Source organism: Microcaecilia unicolor, chromosome 6 (genome assembly GCF_901765095.1).
Source record: "Microcaecilia unicolor chromosome 6, aMicUni1.1, whole genome shotgun sequence".
Taxonomy (NCBI): domain Eukaryota; kingdom Metazoa; phylum Chordata; class Amphibia; order Gymnophiona; family Siphonopidae; genus Microcaecilia; species Microcaecilia unicolor.
Genome location: NC_044036.1, coordinates 44,495,019 through 44,513,205, shown reverse-complemented (window position 1 = coordinate 44,513,205; position 18,187 = coordinate 44,495,019). Strand labels below are relative to the sequence as shown.

The following is an 18,187-nucleotide window of genomic DNA, read 5'->3' as shown; positions in this document are numbered from 1 at the left end:
GTCCGTCACTTCCCTGCCCTCTCAGCGTCCCGCCCGAAAGGAAATGACATCACAGGAAGGCGGGACGCAGAGGACAGGGAAGTGACGGACGGAGTCGAACCTGCCTCCTTGTTGCTTTTACTACCGCAGCACTGCCTGCCCGTTTGTTGCTGCGATTTCAGGTAAAAGTCGCCATTCCAGTTGTCGTCGTCCCCTCAGCATTTGTAAAAGGTCCCTGGTGGCCCAGTGGGCGACTGACCCCCCCAGTGACAGGGGGGCCTGAGGTCCACTGGACCTCTGGTCCCCCTGACCCCCCCCCACCCCCCGCTGACACAGTTCAGGGAGGGCTGGAGATCCGGTGGGTCTCCAGCCCCCCTAACATTAACAAGGGGTCCCTAGTGGTCCAGTGTCAATCCCCCTACCCCCACCACCCCCTACCTTGAGTTGGAGGAGGGAGGTAGCCTGCCTCCCTCCTCTTCTTTCGACGACGCCTACAAAATGGCAACACCCAGCCCTGCCCAGGGATGCGCTGGGCGGGGCTTCACACCATATAAGCCCCCCTGTCGCTAGGGGGTGGGGGGGCTGGTCGCACACTGGGCAACCAGGGGCCTTTTACAAATGCTGAGGAGTGTTAAGGGGGGCTGGAGAATGTTACTATGAACCTGGGTGGGGTCGTCAGGGGGGGGACTGGAAGTCCGCCGGACCTCCAGCCCCCTGTCGCTGGGGGGGGGGGGGATTGCTTCATTGAGGAGAATGTGGGCCTGCTAGCATGCAAATACATGCTGGACAGGGCTCACCATTCCTCCCCAATGGTCTGCAAACCCTAACGCCAGCATGGAGCTGGCGTAGAGTTTGCCGCAGCCAGCAACCCAATCTTTGGCGCGATGGTCGCTGATTATTGGGGATGAATAGGTTTAGCCCCTTTCTGCATGCATTTGCATGCTAGTTGCGTTCAGAGCTATTGAGCATGTTGTTTCACACACTCGGGGACTCTGATCATGGGGTGGTAGCAAACGCCGGAGCGAGTATGGCGCTATCAGCCTCTAGCGCCGGTGTTTGCTTCTGATCATCCGTTTACTAGCTAGAGAGCCTGATGTCCTCTGAAGCTTTATATTCACCTCCCCCCCCCCCCCCCCCCCTCCTTTGACTGGCTTCTCTTGCCTGGCTTGTATCTGCAGTGGGCTAGTCTACTACAACAATCAGCTCTGCAATGGATCGCTGCAGCAGTAGCAACCCACATACGCACAAAACGCATTTACAGACGCAGCTATGGCAGGCACAATACACAGTCGATTCGTTACAAAGGATCACAATCTTGTTTAGTAATTTAATGTAGCGCACAGCCATTCCGAAGTTTCTGAACCCCAACACCGCCCACGTTGCGTCTTCTCTGCCCAGCCAGTGCGCGAGGCGGAGGCTAGCTAAGGAGGTTACACCTCCTTGGGCGGAGCGGCACTTCAAGTCCTCGCCCCTCTCTTCGACGTCGCAGTGCGCATGTGCATCTCCATTGCGCCGTCCCCCATTGCAGCCATGGCGGAAGTGAGTAGACGTCAGCATGCTCGGGTTAAAGGAGAAGCTCGCGCCAGAGCACCAGCACACAGGGATGAGGGCGTGCAGCAGGAGGCCGAAACGATGAGCCTTCTCGTCAAGTTGCTCGCCGCTGTTTTCTACGGGGTGAGCTCTTTCCTTATCGTGGTGGTCAACAAGAGCGTGCTGACCAGCTACAGGTGAGGCAGGCAGAGGCGCTTTCGCAAGAGGGAGGAAGGGAATGCAAGCGTCCTGCCCTTTGCCCCGTGAGCAGAGGCTCGGGGTGGGCAGCGCTTGCAGCCCCGTGGCTCTGGCACGACCGATCCTCCGCCCCTCTCCTGCATGCATGCGAGCAAGCGTCAAGCGATTCCACTACGGTTGCACAAAGAGCTCGGCAGCTGTTTGGAAAACTGCTGAAAGGGTCACAGAAAGAGTGGTTTCAAGGAGGGATGTTAAAGGCATTCTTGCATTGCCGTTAGATCGTTTTTAACTCCGCTGACACTTCTGTTGCTGCTGTTTTGTTGAGTGATCGTAGTCTTTGATGGTAGGATGTTAATTGCATAAAACTGTTGAAGCCCTGTTCTGACACTTTTCACACTTCGCATTCATTTGTGCGCGCTGTCCTATGTGTGCTGTAAGATGCTATACTTGCAACTTGCAAGCAACCGCGCTAGAGAAACCCAATTACCGTTTACGAAATGAATCGAAACACGTCGTTCTTTATGGTGTTAGACTGAAAAATGCATTCTCATTTGATTTAAGTGTAATAATTCTTTGTAGAGAACAAACGGTACAAAAAACTGCCCATCGGGTGTGTATTATTGTTTTGTTTTTCTTGCAGATTTCCTTCCTCACTATGTGTTGGACTTGGTCAGGTCAGTTTAAATACTAAATATTGAGCCAGCATTAAAGATGTAAAGAGGTTGCAAGTCCAGTGTAACATGAAATCTTATCTCCTACAGATGTTGGCTACTGTAATCGTACTCTGGGTGGGCAAGGCACTCAGGGTGGTAAAGTTTCCTGATCTGGAGAGCAGTATACCTCGAAAGGTACAGCCACTATGACAGTTCATTGCAGAATTTACTAAGGATTTTTCTTATAAGTAAAAATTTGGTAAACCACCAAGTACATCTGCTTTTGAACGTCTTAAATAATTATTTTATCAGACAAACGCTGTTCCTGGGCCAGGCACAGCGTCCAGGTCACAATCTATTTTTAAGCTGCTGAAAGTGAATCCAGCAGGCAGAAAACAAAGTTAAGAATAAATGCAATGAAGGTTATGACTTCATTTAGAAAAAACGCAGTAGTGACACTTTCATATTAAAGAAATATATTGAAACTAAATTGCCATCTGAGCACAATAGGTAATGACATGAAAGTTCACTATGTAACTTTGTAACTTGTAGCCATAGTATTGATGCTATTCAGTTTTAATTCATTTGAGACAAATACTGTTCACTATCAAGAGCATGCATTATGTGCATATATACCCCTGAATTCTACTACTACTTGTGCATGCAATTTAATTGAAATGAGCTAATTAGTGCCAATAATTGGCTTTTTAACAAGTAATTGCACTAATTAAAACTATAGACTGCTTAGTCCATAGTGTGTGCCCTTTCCCAAGTACTTACAGGTTAGTGCGCTGTGTGTAAATAGCATGCACTATACACACATATGTGTGCTCTTTACAACTTTCATTTGAAAACAACAATAAACCCCAACAGTTTTTGTTGCCCATCCCTAGTGAAAACAAGCTATGAGAGTCCCAGAAAGGCTGGTTCAGAAATTTGCTTTATATTGGTATCAAACTTGTATATTACAAGGTTGACTTAAGTACAGGTTCTGATGTTTTAGCCCTAAAGTAGGACCTTCATAGCTGTCTAATCTACTATAATAGGGGATAGAAGTAGGCTGTATGTTTATATACAGTGAGTTATTTTAATTTTATAGTATGTTTTTAAAAATGTAATTGGCTTGTGTATGGTTTGTCTTGGGGGCAATTTCTCCATGTGGGTTAATTTTAGCAAATAGTGGACTAGATTCAGTAAATCGAACTGAAAAATCATGCATCGAGCAGTATTCTATAACGGGTATATTCCTGCTTGGCCGTGTATGTAATTCATAGGAATGACCCTTAAAAAATACACGTCCTAGGATTTATCCATAGATCATTTTTATTTATTTGTTACATTTGTATGCCACATTTTTCCACCTATTTGCAGGCTCAGTGTGGCTTACATAGTACTGTAAAGGCGTTCACCAATTTCGGTATGAACAAATACAGTAATGTTGTGGTAGAATAAGGTTCGTGTGTACAGACACATTAGGGACTCGTAGAGAGGAAGAGTTTTTATATGTCCATTACGAGCTTTGGTTTCGTTGTGTTGCAGGGTACAGGCATTTAAGTTGGGTCGGTAGGGTATGCCTTTTTGAACAGGTTAGTTTTAATGATTTCCGGAAATTTAGATGATCATAAGTTGTTTTCATGGCTTTTAGTAATGCATTCCATAGTTGTGTACTTATGTAGGAAAAGCTGGATGCATAAGGTTGATTTGTATTTGAGTCCTTTGCAGCTTGGGTAGTGGAGATTGAGATATGTTTGTGTTGATCCTGTTGTGTTTCTGGTTGGTAGGTCAGTGAGGTCTGTCATGTATCCCGAGGCTTCGCCATAGATAATTTTTTGAACCAGGTTGCAGATTTTGAAAGCAATATGTTCTTTGATTGGGAACCAGTGCAGTTTTTCTCTGAGGGGTTTGGCGCTTTCGAATCACGTTTTTCCAAGTATAAGCCTGGCTGCCGTGTTTTGAGCGGTCTGAAGTTTCTTTATAATTTTGTTCATTGCATACCGCATAAATTCCGTTGCAGTAGTCTACATGGCTTAGTGCCATTGATTGTATCAAGTTGCGAAATGTTTCCCTCGGGAAGAATGGTTTCACGCGTTTGAGTTTCCACATTGAGTGGAACATTTTCTTTGTTGTAGATTTCACTTGGTTCTCTAGTGTGAGGTTACGGTCGATTGTTATGGAATACAATCCGTTTGTAAATCCCAAATAATGCCAATAATTGTTTTTTAGCAGCCAGTTATTGGCGTTAATTAACTCATTGCTCAAATTTAAGTTGAACAAGCAAATCAGCAATGTGCTCACAACTTTAGTCACCATATATAGAATCCCCCCCAAATTGTGACCGGAATTCCCTCCTAAGCCAAGGCGTATGATCTCGATTTCTCAAATCTACTATGTGTATATGTGTTCTGTATAAATGTATTGCAATTTTTATTGTACATTGCTTTGATGGATCTGACTGGATCTAATGTCTTCCATAGGTTATTTAAATCAGTGTGAGATTTTTTTCTCATGCCATAAATAAAAAGGCATCCTTAGTTTATGCCTAACAATTGTTTTTTTCATGGATAGTCTATTGATGCCTCTTGTGACATAACATTTTTATTTATATATTTTTAAAATTATAATTTGGGGGGGAAAATGTATAAACTTATTTCAACAACGTATAATCTTATCTGCTTAGATTTGATGGGCACAAAATGATTATGAAAATGGCTATTAATATGACATAAGATATATCGCCTGGACTCAAATTGTGCATTATAAAGCTATCCAGCTGGGTTAGATGATGCTGTGTTTGGCTGACTTCAGTTGGGGGGGGGGAGGGGGGCTTCATGATTTCAATCGATAAATTGGCTCTCTTGGCTTTGCTGACTGTGCTCTCTTTAAAAACATTTTCAGACTTTTCCACTACCTCTGCTGTATTTTGGGAATCAAATTACAGGACTGTTCAGCACAAAGAAACTCAAGTAGGGATATATATATATTTTTTTTGTTTTTTGTATTGCTTTGCTATGACTGTGTGTGATAGCAAGAATAATGCTAACCACAATTATAAATCCATATAGAGTTAGGAGCTAGACAGATGGCTCTGATTTCTCTGCATAATAAAGCCTTGTATGCCACCTTTGTGCCAGCGTTGAAATAAAAGTAGAAAATGCTTAGATTGGGGAAGCAAAAATATGTGCATAGAATACACTTTCCAGCAAAAGGAAAAAGTAGGTACTACTTACTGCAAGTTTCCAAGGAAACATTTTGTGCATGCCTTCTCGTCTGAAAAGTGGTGCAGAGTCTAGGGGTAGGAACTACATGTAGTCTTTATCCTAAGGCAGTTTGCTGAACAAAATGAATGCTGGCCTTAGGAAAGATAATGTTTTTCTCCAGATTCTGTATACGGCACTCAGATTTGGGCGTGATTCCAAGATGGGTGGAAATTGAATAACAAGCTCAGAACCATCGATAATTGGGTGCTTAATCGGCATCCATTAAAATTTGCACACACATCTGGCTGTGCGCTATTCTGTAAGGCAGTGCACCTAACTCCATAGCGTGTATCACAAGAGGGGCATGGGTGTGTCGGGAGTGTTCCAAGAAGTTGCGCGTGTAGTTATGGGATACTGGGTCAGTGTGCCCAATTTGGGTGCCAGCATTTTACACCAGGTTTCAGCAGGCATGGGCTTGGGAATCGATGCTTAGAAAAATTCTATAAGTGCACTTGCCCTAAATAGAATCACGCTTAGCGCTGACTGGCACCCTTTTTGAGCATGGTTTATAGAATCCAGCTCTTTGGCCCTTATTTTGATCCTATTTGTGATTTACGTGTGTAAATACCAGTATCTGGGGAAATTCTTTATATGGCGCCTTAAAAATCGGTGCCGTAAAACCACGTGTTAGGTGTGATTCTATAAACTACACCTAAAGTTAGGCATAGTTTATGCTGACATGCTATTCTTGCACCTAAATTTTAGGCCACCTAAAACCAGGCTTAATTACCTGCGCCTAAGTTAGGCACAGATCAGGTGTATTCTATAATAGTTTGCATGGTTTGGGTTTTTTTTTTAAACACAATGTCTGTGGTGTCTTCCTCTATTTTATATCTAACTTGCTATATTCAGATAGCACATGCTCATGGTATGGTAGGCTACTAGATGCCAGTTCAGTCAAGCTGTATGTCCAAAGGGATAGGATTAAACTGCTGGTCACACATCCTAGTTTTATTATATTTAAGGATGCAAAATGTTTTCAGTGTCTTGAAGTAACTTCCCTGTCTTCAACACATACAGATTGTGTGACTCTAGTGATTGATTCATCTAGTGACACAATTAAAAACCTCTGTAACAGAAGCAAATAGGATCAAATCAGGCCTTTACCCGGTATTCATAGCCACCTCAAGGTTCCTTGTGATTTGTCTCTCTCCACTGCCACTGCCCGAATCCATTGATAAATATAAGAAGTGAATGTTTCTGGGGCTGACTGTTAGTTGGGTGCTGGTTTCTCAGTGTCCAACTTAAGATGGAATTGTAACTACAAGTCCTTTTTTGTACCTCCTTTAAAAACGTTTTTCTTTCTCTTTTTTTTTTTTTTTTTTTTTTCCTTCAGTCTGCCGATGTTTACAGTCCTCAGGAGGTTCTCCATTCTGTTTACAATGTTTGCTGAAGGATTTTTACTCAAGTGAGCCAAATTTTGATTTCTTGCTGTCCAGTTAGACTTTAAGGTACCTAATATTGGTGAGAATGCTGCAGTGATTACAATCTGTGAGTGAAAACTGAAAGTTTTCATGCCAGGTAAACATACTCGGTAGAGAGTCTTGGCATTAATGATCCATTTACTGACTCTTTCTAGAAGTTCCCAAAGTAACAACTCAAAACATTTTTGTGATTATTTTTGTGTAAGTGCATCTAGATCTGTGAGCTTAGAACATACCCATTTCATTATGATTTTTTATAGTTACATATATGCAACTTTTTTTAATTTCAATATTTTAATGCTTTTGATAGGGCATCATTCATTTACCAGGCTTTTAGTTTTTTTTCTTTAAAAGTCATGCCAGGTATTCTTTGGGTAGGAAAAGGAAAGATACTTACCTGTTTCTCTGAGGATAGCAGGCCATATATTCTCACGTGGGTAACGCGTCTCGCGTCATCTGGTTCAGAGCTGGAAAAAAGCTTTGTATAGCTTTAAGAGCATGTGCCATTCTCCCACCATGCATGCATGAGTGCCTTCCTGACCACTGTGAGAGTGTGGGACCACCATTACAATGAAACAGCAGAGAGACAACATCAGGGGGAGAGGGAGGAGGAGGGAGGGTATGTGAGAACATATGGCTTTCTATCCTCTGAGAATACCTGCTACAGGTAAATAGGTAAGTATCTTTGCTTTCTCTGAGGACAAGTAGGCCAATAATTTTCACATGTGGGAATCCCTAGCTATGAGATTCACCAAAAACAGTGGTCAATTGAACCTTGCAATGGTGAAGTTAAAAAACAGGTTAACTTGAAACTATATGCTAACTGTGTGAAAGTGCAACCCAGAACAGAACAAAACAGGCCTGGGGAGGGGGGGGGGGTGGATTTTAGACCCTAAGTTCTCCAGTACTGTGTATCCAAACTGAATGTTGCGTCAGGTATCCTGCTTAAGGCAGTACTGAGATGTGAATGTGTGGACTGAAGACCATGTTGCAACCTTGCAGATTTCTTCAATGGAGGCTGACCAAGTGGGCTACCGACGTAGCCATGGCTCTGACATTATGAGCCTTGACATGACCTTCAAGAGTCAGCCCAGCCTGGACGTAAGCAAAGGAAATGCAGTCTGCCAGCCAGTTAGAAATGGTGTGTTTCCCAGTGGCGACTCCCATCCTCTTGGGGACAAAAGAAACCAAAAGTTGGATGGACTGTCTTTGGGGCATAGTCTGCTCCAAGTAAAAGGCCAATGCTCGCTTGTAGTCCAAGGTGTGTAGTGCATTTTCGCCAGATGGGCATGAGGTATGGGGAAAAAAAAGTTGGCAGGACAATTGACTGGTTCACTCTGACACAACCTTAAGCAGGAACTTAGGGTGCATGTGGAGAGCTACTCTGTTGTGATGAAATTTAATATAAAGTGGATCCACTACTAAAGCCTGAAGCTCACTGACCCTGCAAGCTGAAGTAGCAGCCACCAAAAGCAAGACCTTCCAGGTCAAGTGGCTCGAAAGGAACTTTCATCAGCTGGGTGAGGACAACACTGAGGTCCCATGACATAGGTGGAGGTTTGACAGGGGGCTTTGTCAACAGCAAACTGCTCATGAAGCAATCAGCTAGAAGCTGTCCAGAGATGGGCTTACCCTCTAAACGATGAGGATGATAAGCACTAATTTCACTGAGGTGAACCCTTACAGAGTTGATCTTTCAGACTAAGGTATTCAAGTAGGGTATGTGCAGGGCAAGAAATGGCATCTAGGGCCTTGCTGTCACACCAAATGGTAAACCTCCTCCATTTGAAAGGGTAACATCTCTTATGGAATCTTTCCTGGAAGCCAGTGAGACTCTAGAGACACCCTCTGGATGATGCAAGGAAGACAATTCTAAGCTCTCAACATTCAGGCTGTGAGGGCCAGAGACTGGAGGTTGGGATACAAAAGAGACCCCATGTTCTGTGTGATGAGGGTCAAAACAGGCCAACTTCTATGGCTCTTCGAAGGATAACTCTAGAAGAAGAGTGAATCGGATCTGTGGGGGCTCGTCCTCCACTTCCAAAGGAATAGGAATGACAGATGGGAAGGAAAGGCTCGCCAGTGAAAATCTGTTTCTCTCCTGTGGAGGGGAGGGATCGGATGGGATACCATAGGACTCCTCAGAGAAGTACTATGTATCCTCAGTTTCCCATGAGCGTTCCTCATCAGTGTTGGCGAGAAACTCCTCATGGGACGGCTGAGACCGAGCCCGCCTTGACAAGGAGGAACCATGGCCCCATGAGGGGCTTCAAGGTGTCTACTCTAGCCTGGACTCCGGCAAAGCTTCCTCCACCATCATTGAGGGGGTACTGACACGGGCAGCAGTTGATGCCAAGGCCGTAGGCTGATGGCCATGATCTCACTACAAGCTGATGGCCATGTAGGGCAGCAGCAAGAGACATGGCAGGCGCAAGCACCCCAGATGCCGATATACTCTGGTGTATCTGCCCCGCAAAAAGCTCAGAGAGCAAGGCCCGAAGATGCTCATCGAGGGCCAACATCAGGAAGGGCTGGGGCGTCAGCTCAGAGACAGGCTGCTGAACTGCCTGGGTCAGAGCTGTTGCCTGGTCCTAGCTGCATGGAGACTCATGCATTGGCACCTCCTGTATGGAGAGGGAGCGGTCCTCCCAGCACAGACGCTTCTTGGGTACTGGGTGTTCCCTGTGTGTCCCGGAGCTCCTGGCACTGTGCATTGAGGGTGATCAATGCTAGTGCTTCTTGGACTTCCCCCGATGCTGGTCATAGATGCTTCTCGGTGCCGATGAGGATGACATCGAATCCTCACGTCGCCTCGGGGTCGGGTCCTATCCTGACCAGTCCGGAGGGAGGCCTGCATAGTAACCGACATTTGAGGCATTTGGAGACCCATTTGATGCACAACCACTCCTAGTGTCTAAGGACCTAGCAGCCATGCAGACAGATGCACCCAATGCCGATGCAACTCCTAATGCCAATACCGACGTTCAGACTTCGGACCTGGCTCCAAAAAGTTTTTCTTATTGAGCAACTCTAGCCAATTGGGTTTTTTTCTTCTTACAAAAACAAAGAACACAGTTGGAAAGGGTATTTTCAGGCCCCAAATACTGAAGACACCAAGAATGGGGTGTCTTTGCCAGAGATGGTCATATTGCACCAGCTGCAACACTTGAAGCTTTCAGTGACATGGAAGGGAAAACAACCGTGGCTAAATCAAAAGACTTGATGGTGCTGAAAAAGGGTAAAGCCCCAAAAAAGAAAAGGGCAAGCCTGACCAAGGCTCAGGCCTAAGTATGACCTACCGAGCATGGGAAAACGAAAGGAAACTTAAAAGAAGGGACAAAATAACCTAAGACCATAAGGGTAAGAGGAAAAAAAGTCACGCAAAAGAAAGCAAGACAAAAATAAAAAAATACAGAAACACACAAAATAAGACACTCTCAAAAATCTATTTCGAACTGAGCTATGAATAGTGATGAAAATGGCGTCTTCTCCTCACCACGGTAAAAAGAGAACTAGTGGTCCCATGCCCTTGCGGTAGGCGGTAATGCACTCTCATGCATGCGCAGTGAGTGCATAGCGCATGCTGTTAAATCTATACAAAACTGTTTTCAAGCTCCGATCTGGGCAACATGGGACACATTGTCCACATGTGAGAATTATTGGCCTGCTTGTCCTTGGAGAATATGGTTTTTGAGTCTGTTGGGGGTTTGTTTGTTTGTTTGTTTGTTTGTTTTGCTTTTTTAAAATTCCTTTTCAAGAATTCTGTTTTCTTATTTGTGTTTAGCTCACATCTCTCCTATAACAGTGAAAGTTTTTTTTCTTGTATTCATAATTAAATATAAAGTGATCAGTAGAGGCAGAGGCATAAATGCCCTTTATTTTAAAATCTGGGTTGCTTAAACTGAATCTTTGGCGCAGTCTCAAAAAATTACTGTCCAATGAAACATGTTATGGTTGCACAAATAGCAGGTAGAAGACAAAACGTCTAGCTGAGCTTCCTCAAGTTACACAGGTATCTTCAACAGTGCCATCTAAATGGATAGCACCATTGAATATAATTTAGAAATGTGTAGGTTAGACATTTCAAATTTATATTGACCTCAAAAATGTTATGTCTTTTACAGGAAGAAGTTTTCTCGTGGCGTTCAGATGACTGTATTTGCAATGATAATTGGGGCATTTATAGCTGCTAGGTAGGATTTCATACCTTTTTTTTTTTTTTTAAACTCTTACCTCCTTATAGCTGCTGAAAAGAAATAATGTAACTGGACCAGAGATGGTCATAAATGTCTAAGGGCCCTGTTTACTAAACCATGTGATAGGCGCGTTAACTGTGTACATACCTACAATATCTCTATAGGCCCCTACACAGTTTTTATTTTTGTTCCATTTGTACCCCGCGCTTTCCCACTCATGGCAGGCTCAATGCGGCTTACATGGGGCAATGGAGGGTTAAGTGACTTGCCCAGAGTCACAAGGAGCTGCCTGTGCCTGAAGTGGGAATCAAACTCAGTTCCCCAGGACCAAAGTCCACCACCCTAACCACTAGGCCACTCCTCCTGCTAATTGTAGGCGCGTTAAAAATGCTAACGCGCCTTAGTAAACAGGTCCCTAAAGGGTTTTGTTTACTAAGCCAAGCGGCATTGCCGACACAGCCCGTTCAAAGTGAATAGGCTGTGTCGGCACTAGCACACAGCCATCTGCGCTAGCGGCTTAGTAAATCCCAGCATTGATTCTTTCCAAGTAAAATGATAATTAAGTAAATTGTCAGTTTTCAAATGGAATTTATACATTTATCAGCCACTGGTAAATGTATAACACTCTACAGAGATTCAGAAGCTATACAAATAATGCCAGGCTCAAAATATCTAACCACCGCAGCACCATTCATATAGAGGAGGGGTGGGGGGAGGGAGTGAACTGCTATGGATTTACAGCCTGCTTCACTGACACAGACTACGCAGTAATTACTGTGGATTCTTTTGGATTTGTATTAAGTGAATGAGACCTTTATTAGAGGAGGTAAATTCTACAGTGATTGGTATATACAATGATTAGCTATATACACACAATGATTAGAAACAATCATAAACAATCATTACATCACTGGTCTCTACGTCTAAGCAATGCTAAGAGTTTTTAGACCAGGAAAGGAAGCAATAATATACATACAACATCACTGGTCTCTACATCATCCAGGCTCTTAACATCAGCTGGGGGGTGGGGGGGGGGGGGGCTCATCTGTGTGAGTAGACGTAGTGCGCAGAGGATCCTTTTCTGGTCCAAGAAGCTCCTGGCTCTCACTGTGAACCGGGCCCCTCCAGCTGATGTTAAGAGCCTGGATGATGTAGAGACCAGTGATTTATGTATATTATTGCTTCCTTTCCTGGTCAGGACATCAGAGCTAATAAACTAATTGGTTTATTGTCAGAAGAATAGAACAGTGAACGATGTAAAACAGAAGGAAAAACAGCAAGCAATAATAGGTAACTGAATAAGGATCTATATTGAAACAATCTAAACACTTTGTTAGTACCTGGGAGTTTCAGGAAAATAACTGCTCACAGTTCTTAAACAGGGCCTCGGGGCAGTGATGTGTACCCTCTGCACTCCCTATCTGAGATAGGGGAAAATCCAGTATCTCCTGGCTGGATTTGAACTCCATGGCCAATCAGAGCACCAAGTTTGAAGGTATCTGTCCAGTGGCACTGCAGGTTGCCTTCCCGCAGGGCTTAAACTGAAAAGGAAAACAGTCTTTTCTGCAAAAAGTTTAAAACAGAAAAACAAGAGAAATACACTGCATGAAAAAAATGATTCACAGGCTTGAAAACCCACTGTTTCACCACAATCAATGAAACAACTATTTTTCGCAGATCTCTGAAGACATATCTCTTCAACAAGGCATACAACAGTCACACTAATCCACCCGACAACCCACTCAGTCAAGATAGCCCACCTACTATAACTACCTTAATCACCCTTTCCTTCTTCCTTCTACCCTTACTTAACCTTGGCACAAAATTAAATGGATCTGTCACCCTGTAATGACTATGTTAACAAAACTATGTAAGCCACATTGAGTCTGCAAATAGGTGGGATAATGTGGGATACAAATGCAATAAATAATAATTTATATTTTTTATGTACTGTGGCCAGAATTAAGCATAAAAATATATGTGTGTGTGTGTGGGGGGGGGGGGGGGTTCTCTCTCTCTCTCTCTCTCTCTTTTTTTTTTTTTTCAAATCCCAATTTTTGTCTCTTTGAACTTCAAGTATAAAATGTTGACCACTCCCTCCTCAACCATTGTCATGGAGCTGGACAGTAATGGTCTTAAAAAGAATGTGAGAAAATCCTTTTTCAAAGAGAGGGGCAGTGGCGTTCCTAGGGGGGCTGACACCCGGGGCGGATCGCCGACAGCGCCCCAGCCCCGGGTGCAGCGACCCCCCCCCCCCGGGGTGCACACCGCTGTGGGGGTGCCACGCGCCTGTCAGCTTCCTTCGTTTCCATGCGCCCTCTGCCCCGAAACAGGTTACTTCCTGTTCCGGGGCAGAGGGAGCATGGAAACGAAGGAAGCTGACCGGCGCGCGGCACCCCTCCCAGCGGTGTGCACCCGGGACGGACTGCCCCCCCCCCCCCCTTGGTACGCCACTGCAGTTGGGTACCTGGAGCAGATTTCCAGAGGCAGTTATAGGATGTAAAACAGGATTGCAATGGAAGCATGCATCAGTTAGAGACATAGGGACCTTAGTAATAGAGAGAAGGAGGAGAGGGGCAGACAGCCTTGAAGATCTAACTCCAGAATACAAAGAAACGGGCAGATTGGCATCCTCTGTACTCTCAACCAAGTGTGGGAGGGGGGAGGGCAGATTCTGTGAACTTGGGTGTATCTTTCTGCACTTCAAAATATCACAAGCAAATACACAACTTGTTGCAGAAAGCGGCATTCGAGCACAAATAATAAAGTAAATTCAATAATAATAAGAAAGGGCAGTACAAATCTCCTAATAGTCTTCAATGACACAACTCAAAATCAAATGCCTCAAAGGAATAGTTTAAATCTAAGTGGTGATTTCATACATCCAGTGTGAACTTCTATACCCCCATCTCTGCTGTAAAACACCTAGATGAAGCAAGAGGAACTGTTTCCTTTACTGAGTTCTTGTTCACATCTGGGGACATCCTGACTTGATGGTCCATAAACAGGGAGTCTTTAGCTGTAAAATTCAATTTCAGGATGTCCTTGTGAACTTCATTGTGAAAGAGATAATTCAGGACTTTGCTGCTTTTGAACAGATAGTGAGAGATTCCCAGACAAAACAAAGATCTGGTAATCCCAAAGCAAAGAGTCTGGCAGTTCAGTTTCTCATTACAGTCCTCTCTTCCACCCTACCCTCTCCTCAATCTGTTCTACTGACCAGCAGAGCAGCACGCTACAGTGAAAAACTGGTGGAAATTCAGCAGTTGCATAAGTATTGCCATACTGGGACAGACCAAAGGTCCATCAAGCCCAGCATCCTGTTTCCAACAGTGGCCAATCCAGGCCATAAGTACCTGGCAAGATCCCAAAACAGTACAATACATTTTATTCTGCTTATTCTAGAAATAAGCATTAGATTTTCCCCAAGTCCATTTTAATAACGCTCTATGGACTTTTCCTTTAGGAAGCCAGCCAAACATTTTTTAAAACCCTGCTAACCTAACTGCTTTTACTACATTCTCTGGCAACGAATTCCAGAGTTTAATTACACGTATTTGTTTTAAATTTGCTACTTTCTAGCTTCATTGTGTGCCCCCTAGTTGCTAATGAGCTGGGTTTGGGAGAGATGCCACGCTGTATAAATTGAAAGCAGGTTCCTTGTGCGTTTCATACGATGACAACAGCAAACCTTTTATTTATTTAAACCTTTTGAACACGTTACATCTTTTGCAAGAACAGCATTGGCTTCCCATTAAAATATAAAATTTTGATTTTTGGCTCATTGAGCCCATTACACAAGTATCCCAGTTTATCTTCATTCTTTGCTTTTGCCATATCAACCAGTTTGTGCCTTGAGGCCATGAGAAACTAATCAATTAGACATTCCCTCGCATAAGAAAATCTGGCTCAATTTCATCTAGGCACGCTGTTGTGTTGCCCCAACTTACTGGAAAACCCCTCCAGTTGATCTTAGACCTTTTTACTAAAAATTTAAGGGGATTGGAAATCTGGTTATTCCAGCAATCTTGTAACATTTTTGAGTTTGTAAGCGTTCATAGTTATTATATTTGACCTTCCCTTTGTCTTTGGTGTAACTTGAGTCCTGGAAATTTTTATTGTTGTGCAACTCACTCCCCTCCTCCTTTAGTTTTAGTCATTTTCAGCCGGATTCTATATATCGCGCCTAGCGTTCCATGCCGAAATCCAAGCGAATTCTATAAGAAAACGGGGAATTTAATTGGCTGAACAAGCCAATCAGCATTTTTAACAGCACTTAACAAGCAATTCTAATAGTTAGAATTTAAGCGCATAACTCGCTAAGCATGTTCTGTAATGCAGAGCGCCTAAATTCTAATGCATGGAGCCAAAAAGGGGCGTGGTTATGAGCGGGGAATTAGGCATTTTTTGGGCATTCCAAATTTTACACACATTGTTATAGAATATGCCCTCTGCATCTAAATCTATATGCTGGTATTTACGCAATGTTTCCCTTGGGGAGGGTGGATGTGCCACTAAACACCAGGGTTATTGTGGGTTGTTTTTTTTTTTGGGGGGGGGGGGGTTGTTTTAAAGTCAGGCAAAGGGGTCACTAGACTACCAAGGATTTTATTGTAATGTGTGGGGGTGGAGGGCGAGCTGATGCAGGAAGCTTTCTAGGGGCAGGGGTTTCTTACCACGGGGGTTCTTCTGTATGCCGTCTCAGACCTGGCAGTAGGTTTCCTGTAGTCATCAGCACACAGCTCTGCATTGCTGCAGGTTAACTAAAAGGCTCCTAGACATGCATTTTTATCATACTGATTCTATTGTTAACCTACTTCAAAGCAGGACCCTATTTTATTTATGCATTCCTTCCCTTCTCACTAAAGGCAGTTTTTTTTTCTCCTTGTTGGAATATTTACTTCTGTGATGGACGCAGTGCTCCCTTATCCTTTCAGGGTTCCTCCTTGAAAGTTCCTTTCCTGATTTTCTCAGTGACTCCCAGCCTCCACCTCTTCTCTTTCCTTGTTCTTTTCCAAGGTTGGGTGTAAACTGTTATTTCTCATTTTGTGATATTATTTGTTTAAACTAAGGTATTTAATTAAAGGAAGGTAAATTTCAATTACAGAAATGTACCATGGTGCACTTTGGTTGTGCAAATAAAATTTAATTAATTTTCCCTTTGTTTGCAGCTCCGACTTAGCTTTTGACTTGGAAGGGTATGTGTTTATTCTGATAAACGATGCATTGACGGCAGCAAATGGTGCTTATGTGAAACAGAAACTAGATTCTAAGGTAGGTGGCTGATGTGTTATTTCAGTAGCCCAACACGAGGGCTGTTTTTTTTTTTAATGTGTGCCAGGATGTGTGAGATGAGCACTTGCTGTTGTATTGCAGACAGCTTTGCATAGCTATTCCAGGAGATGGTGTGAGTTTTTATTTTATTAAGAGTGTGGGGTGGATGCATCGGCCAGGCCATAGTTTACCTTCTTCAGTCCTCTCAACCTTATAAACCAATTCAGGCACACTTCTAACTTTTTTGTATTCCCCACCCTCACCCCCTTCCCATTTATGGTAAAATTTACAAGCTGACCTTTTTTTAATGATAAGAGGTTAAAATGTTGGTCTTTTTGCAAAAACTGTGGAAACTGGAAGCAGTTGTACACCTTGATTCAGCCCAACCTACTGTAGGGAATGGTGAAAGAATGAGGTAAGATTAAGTTGAACCCATTTGTTCTATTTGAAATGAAAATGGGTTCTGCGGTTGTTTTGCTCCCTTTAAAGGAAGGGTTTTTTTTTTTTAACTTCTTTTGGGGTGATAAGGGAACACTTCTCCATTTGGTATAAAATTTTTTTTTTTAAGTAGTGGAGGAGTGGCCTAGTGGTTAGGGTGGTGGACTTTGGTCCTGGGGAACTGAGGAACTGAGTTTGATTCCCGGCACAGGCAGCTCCTTGTGACTCTGGGCAAGTCACTTAACCCTCCATTGCCTGCCGCATTGAGCCTGCCATGAGTGGGAAAAAGTGCGGGGTACAAATGTAACAAAAATAAAAAATAAAATAAATTTGCAGCCCATTAATTTGTGTGTTAATTGCTTAACCCACTTAGTAAAGTGTTCTTACTGGTGCATGAGAATAGTAAGTGTTATGTTGGCATGACAGCATACTAACTCCTCTGTTAACGGCATGTCATGTTAGGGGGCAGAAACTCGGTAGGTTATGGGCAGAAAGTGGGTGTGGACAGCACATTGCAGTTAAGAGCTTTCTGAACCTAAATGTATGCAAAGTTCTTGTGGACAGAATATAGTTGTCCTTAGGGGACCTTTTACTAAGCTGCAGTAAAAAGGGCCCCTCGCTAGTGGCAGGGGCCGTTCTTGAAGTGTGCTGAGGCCGTTTTACTGCAGCAGGTAAAAAGACATGGCCATGCAGTAAGATTCCACTTACCACATGGCCATGCATGGGGGAGAGCACGTAATGCCACCGGGTTAGCGGTATATTAAATACGGAACAATTTTCGTAGTGCTGGAAATGGCGCGTGCAGGAGGCAGAACTATTTCCGGCGGCCATATTGGGCCGGCGGTAGTTCTTGGTTGCCATGCAGCAACCCTTTAGTAAAAGGATCCCTAGGAGTTCTCTGTTTGCTCAAATTGATTGTTTATAACCTAGGGGTTACCCTGGAAGGACACACCTCTGAGATATTAGACAAGCTTTCTTTAGTTTTTCCTACAGTTCATCAGCCTCAGTATAACTAAATTCTTGTGTGGGCTTGGCTTGTTGTATTTAAATTACTCAAATGGGCTTGGGCTCCCTGAAAGGCTCATTTACAGATTATTTTGCTGTTAAGCCATCTGCAAATAAACTGGGAGGGATAGCATTTTGTCATTAAGTTATATTGGCTCCCAATTGAAGTCTGATGCAGAATAAATGTTCCCTCAGTTGTCAGTTTATAAGGGCAAGACTAGAGACAGCTTTCT

At 43.6% G+C, this 18,187-nt stretch overlaps 1 protein-coding gene across 1 annotated transcript in view; it reads left to right on the top strand.

Moving 5' to 3' along the window:
• Positions 1-1,320: 1,320 nt before the first annotated feature.
• Positions 1,321-18,187, top strand: part of SLC35D1 (solute carrier family 35 member D1) — an 82,681-nt gene continuing 65,814 nt past the window's right edge. The window contains exons 1-7 of the mRNA XM_030207194.1: positions 1,321-1,706; positions 2,348-2,381; positions 2,469-2,555; positions 5,256-5,323; positions 6,954-7,025; positions 11,166-11,234; positions 16,409-16,511. Coding sequence (XP_030063054.1) covers positions 1,474-1,706; positions 2,348-2,381; positions 2,469-2,555; positions 5,256-5,323; positions 6,954-7,025; positions 11,166-11,234; positions 16,409-16,511 — 666 coding nt within the window. The 5' untranslated portion in view covers positions 1,321-1,473. The remainder of the gene's footprint in view (positions 1,707-2,347; positions 2,382-2,468; positions 2,556-5,255; positions 5,324-6,953; positions 7,026-11,165; positions 11,235-16,408; positions 16,512-18,187) is intronic.